General features: G+C 37.8%; 1 protein-coding gene across 1 annotated transcript; it reads right to left on the minus strand.

Annotated features, from left to right (window-relative positions):
* Positions 1-546: 546 nt before the first annotated feature.
* On the minus strand, positions 547-3,387 carry LOC145134136 (F-box/kelch-repeat protein SKIP30-like). Its single transcript, XM_079069038.1, has 3 exons — positions 3,180-3,387; positions 2,025-2,172; positions 547-1,717 (listed from the first exon to the last, which is right to left on the minus strand). Exon 3 carries the CDS (start codon positions 1,687-1,689, stop codon positions 658-660), a length of 1,032 nt encoding a protein of 343 aa, XP_078925164.1. The 5' UTR covers positions 1,690-1,717; positions 2,025-2,172; positions 3,180-3,387; the 3' UTR covers positions 547-657.
* Between the last annotated feature and the right edge of the window lie 440 nt (positions 3,388-3,827).

Here is a 3,827-nt window from a genome sequence, read left to right on the forward strand (position 1 = left end):
AAACAATAAGATTATAACCAATTGAGTTTTGTTGTTACAAAATCCTATTTCGGCTATTACACTGGAATTGTCTATTTGCATTCGATAGCTTTTGGTAAGTTTCTATATAATTTAACAATTCCAAAAAAACCCAGTGGCGGACCTTAGTGGGGCATTTGGGGTCCCGGGCCACTGCTCAATTTCCGGCACGCAGTGTAAATTTTTTTTTTTTTTTTTTTTTTTGGTTTTTTCTATTAGGTGCACCCGCTTGAAGTACGGGGGACACCCCTACTAAAACAGTCTGCGTCCGCCGCTGAAAAAACCTATCCTATAAGTTTATAGTCAAATAAAGGACCCATTTGTCAAAAAAAAACAATCTTTATTTTACAAAATATTCTTTTATTTTATTGCAGGCACATAACACATTTATTTTTAAAACATATTTCCAAAATCGACGTGGCTGGAAATGCATTTAGAAAGTTTTTTTTTGTCATACATTACATTAATAAATTATTTATTAAAAAACCATTTAAATAACTACTTATCAGATTTTAAAAGCAAATAGCGTAAACGAATATAACCCTTGTATCTAAAGCCATATCATATGATTTATTGACATAAATCCCGATAGATTTCACCAAAGTCAAACAAAACATAAACAAGAACAAAACACAACCCCTAAATCCTCAACTCAGCACACCCAAGAATCGTTCCCCGGCACCGAGTCATCGCCGCCGCCTGCCGCCACACGGGCCGCTCACTCCCAAGTGTCAAAACATCAACATCCGACATCTTCTTGATATCACAATTCCATCTTTCAGGTCCAATCACACCACCAATCACATAAACATCATCCCCAAAACCCATCATAGCAAACCCAATTCTTTTCTTGAATTCAGAAGCCGAAATCACTGCTTTACTAACCTCTTTCTCTTGCCTATATATAACCCCATGACTCATCACATACAACGAACCCTTAACCACCGCCATGGGACCCTGAACCCACGAATGCTCATGAACCGTCCACCCGTCCCTCCCCAAAACCTGAACCGTGGTCAAACCCTTGTGAACCACATGCATCTGACCATCAATCACAAGCCCTGAACACGCGGAGTTATGAGTATGGTGGAGGTCCGGAATCGACACCCAAACATCCTTTTCCGGGTTGTAGATCTCCGCCATGGAGATCGATTTCCGGCAGGTTGTGAAACCTCCGGCCACCACGATCTTCCCATCTAAAACACAACACGCAAACATCGCACGTGGGACAATCATGGAAGCCCGTGGGGCCCACCGCCGGACGATCGGGTCATACGCCCAGACCTCGTTTGTTGCGAAACTCCCGTCTTGGTCACCGGTCAACGGGTCAACGGCGTCACTGCCGCCACCCAGAACAAACAACTTTCCGGCGGTGGAGACGACACCAAAGTGGGCCAGGTTGCGGACTCTCGAGGGCAATATCGGAAGTGTAAGCCAAATGTCGCGGTTTGGGTCGTAGAGTTGCCACATGTTTTCAGGGTCGAACGCGCATACGCATAAAAAGTCTTCCGTGGCTTTGACTTCTTTACGCGCTTTGTATAGCTCGGTGCTGTGGACCGCATCCCGCCATGCACGGGACACAAGTTCGAGTCTCGGGTGGAGGTAGAATGGGACCCGCGCAAGACACCTCAGCGCCACTGCATCAGGAAGACCTTCTATCAGAACTGCCATTATTTCAAACACTCAATAATCTTGTAACCTGGAAAGAACAAACCAACAAAACAAAATCACTTTTTAACAGCAACGTAATTTCATTTATTCGTGTATTATAATTTATAGCATCCTAGTTTCAAATCTTTCTATTACAGCATTGTACTTTCAATTGTATTATTATTAAGACATTGTAATTTGAAAAATCTAACTACTTATATCAGTGAAAATTGCTTTGTATTTACTTTTACAATGTTGTAATAGGAAGAAATGATAAACAAAATCAATGAAGTAATATTTCTTGCATTTAATCCTTTGTGTATATATACTAATACATAGGGGGAAAGAGGACTAACCTTAGAGTTCAAAAAGAAACTTAGCTTTGTCTTCACGTTCAAGAATCAAGATCCTGTGAGGTTGCAAGTGGCAACTTGTTGTCGTTAAATTTCAGTCTTCTAATCACAAATTCAAAAGGTGAAGGTATTTGTTTTTGTTATATTGCCCCTGAGAAATTTCAACAACAATTATGCACGACATGCATCAAAGAAGAACAATTAAACAAAGATGTATCAAATATTTGAAAATAACAAAGGCCATATCAACAAGCCATGGTCTTTTCTCGCTACACATTCCAAACAAAATATAGAAAAGTGATATTACATAAAACACATCTCACAGAAGATCATTTGTTTCTAGCTATGGATGTGGCATGAAGAAACTGGTTCCATGTAGCCTGTAGGTCTTAAGAAAGGAAACAACCATTAATGGAGTTTAGCTTCATACTTCTATGGAAACAAGGTTCATCAATTATCTAAAAGCTGGAAAATTTTAGAACTATGAGACCCTTATTAATCCAAAGTTATTGGCTTCTAAATGTTTTTTAGTTAATTTGAAATTTATTATGTCCGTTAGCACTTTCTGCTTGGGGAATTACATGTAAACATACAGTACAAAGAGCAAAAAAGATCTATGTTAATTCTATTACCCCATTTGTCGCAAAACAAATGCATCAAATTTCACTTCTTGACGAAATTCCAGGCCAAATTATATGTTTTGCCCATTAATAATCATTACATTAATTCAAGAACATCGATTTAATACAAAAGAATCCCCGTCTATTGTTATTATTGACGGGTATTTTATTTATTTTAAGCTTTGCAAGATTGGGGTAAATTGTGATACCGCCAAACCACATTAAGATCAATGTAAAAACCCAATCAAGACAAATTCGTGTGTGCAAGTTCAACGTTTGCAAATGCAATTAAAATCACAGAGCATCAAACGTTCAAATCATTAATCAATACCCCCAAAAAAAATCAAGGAAATCAATCAACGCAAACGCTAAATTGAACAACAATACCCCAAATTAATCAAATTCAAAAACCTGTTTCCGCGATTGCAACAGAGCAGATTATACGGCTGCTTCCGAATTCAGGCTATAACTCGATATATATTGGTCGGAAAAACAAGTAAAAATTATTCATAAAATCAAAGCGGTGCAGCAATTTTACCTTGAAACCCAGATTTGACCCCAAATTCCTCAATGATTCATCAAGAAATGGCTGCGAAGAAAGGGCAATTGCTGTTGTTGTTGTTGTATGAAGAAGATATATGGAGGAAGGGCACGGAGAGGAGAAGTGTTTGGTTAGTGTTACAGACGAGATGTTTAAGAATTCGATTCGTAGAGAGAGACATAGGGTGAGAGAGAAAGATCGTGTGTGAAATGTAGAAAGAATTTTTTATAATAAACTGGAAAATTTTCTTATAAAATATCAAAAAGTATATTCCTTCGCATGCTTCTAGCTTTTTAGTTTTTCACAAAAAGCTCTAATTTAAACAAAAAGCTCTAGTTTGACGGTATGCGCGTTTAGCTTTTAGTTTAAACAAAACGCTCAAATTCTAAAAGCTACTTCATGTAGCGTTTAACAAAACGCTACTGAGCTTTTGAAATCAATTTCCATAATTACCCTTAAAAATATATTTATATATTTATTTATTTTTAATCAATTGTCCTTTTATGTAATTTTATATATTTCAAAAGATTCCAGCTACTTTTGCCAAACATTCATATAACAAATAAAAGTTACAGCTTCCCGCTATCAGCTACCCGCTACATGCCACCAGCTACCCGCTACCAGCTAACCGCTACCCGCTTCCAG

The sequence above is a fragment of the Lactuca virosa genome, chromosome 8, assembly GCF_052849685.1.
Source record: "Lactuca virosa cultivar CGN04683 chromosome 8, Lactuca_virosa_CGN04683_v6, whole genome shotgun sequence".
Lineage (NCBI taxonomy): Eukaryota > Viridiplantae > Streptophyta > Magnoliopsida > Asterales > Asteraceae > Lactuca > Lactuca virosa.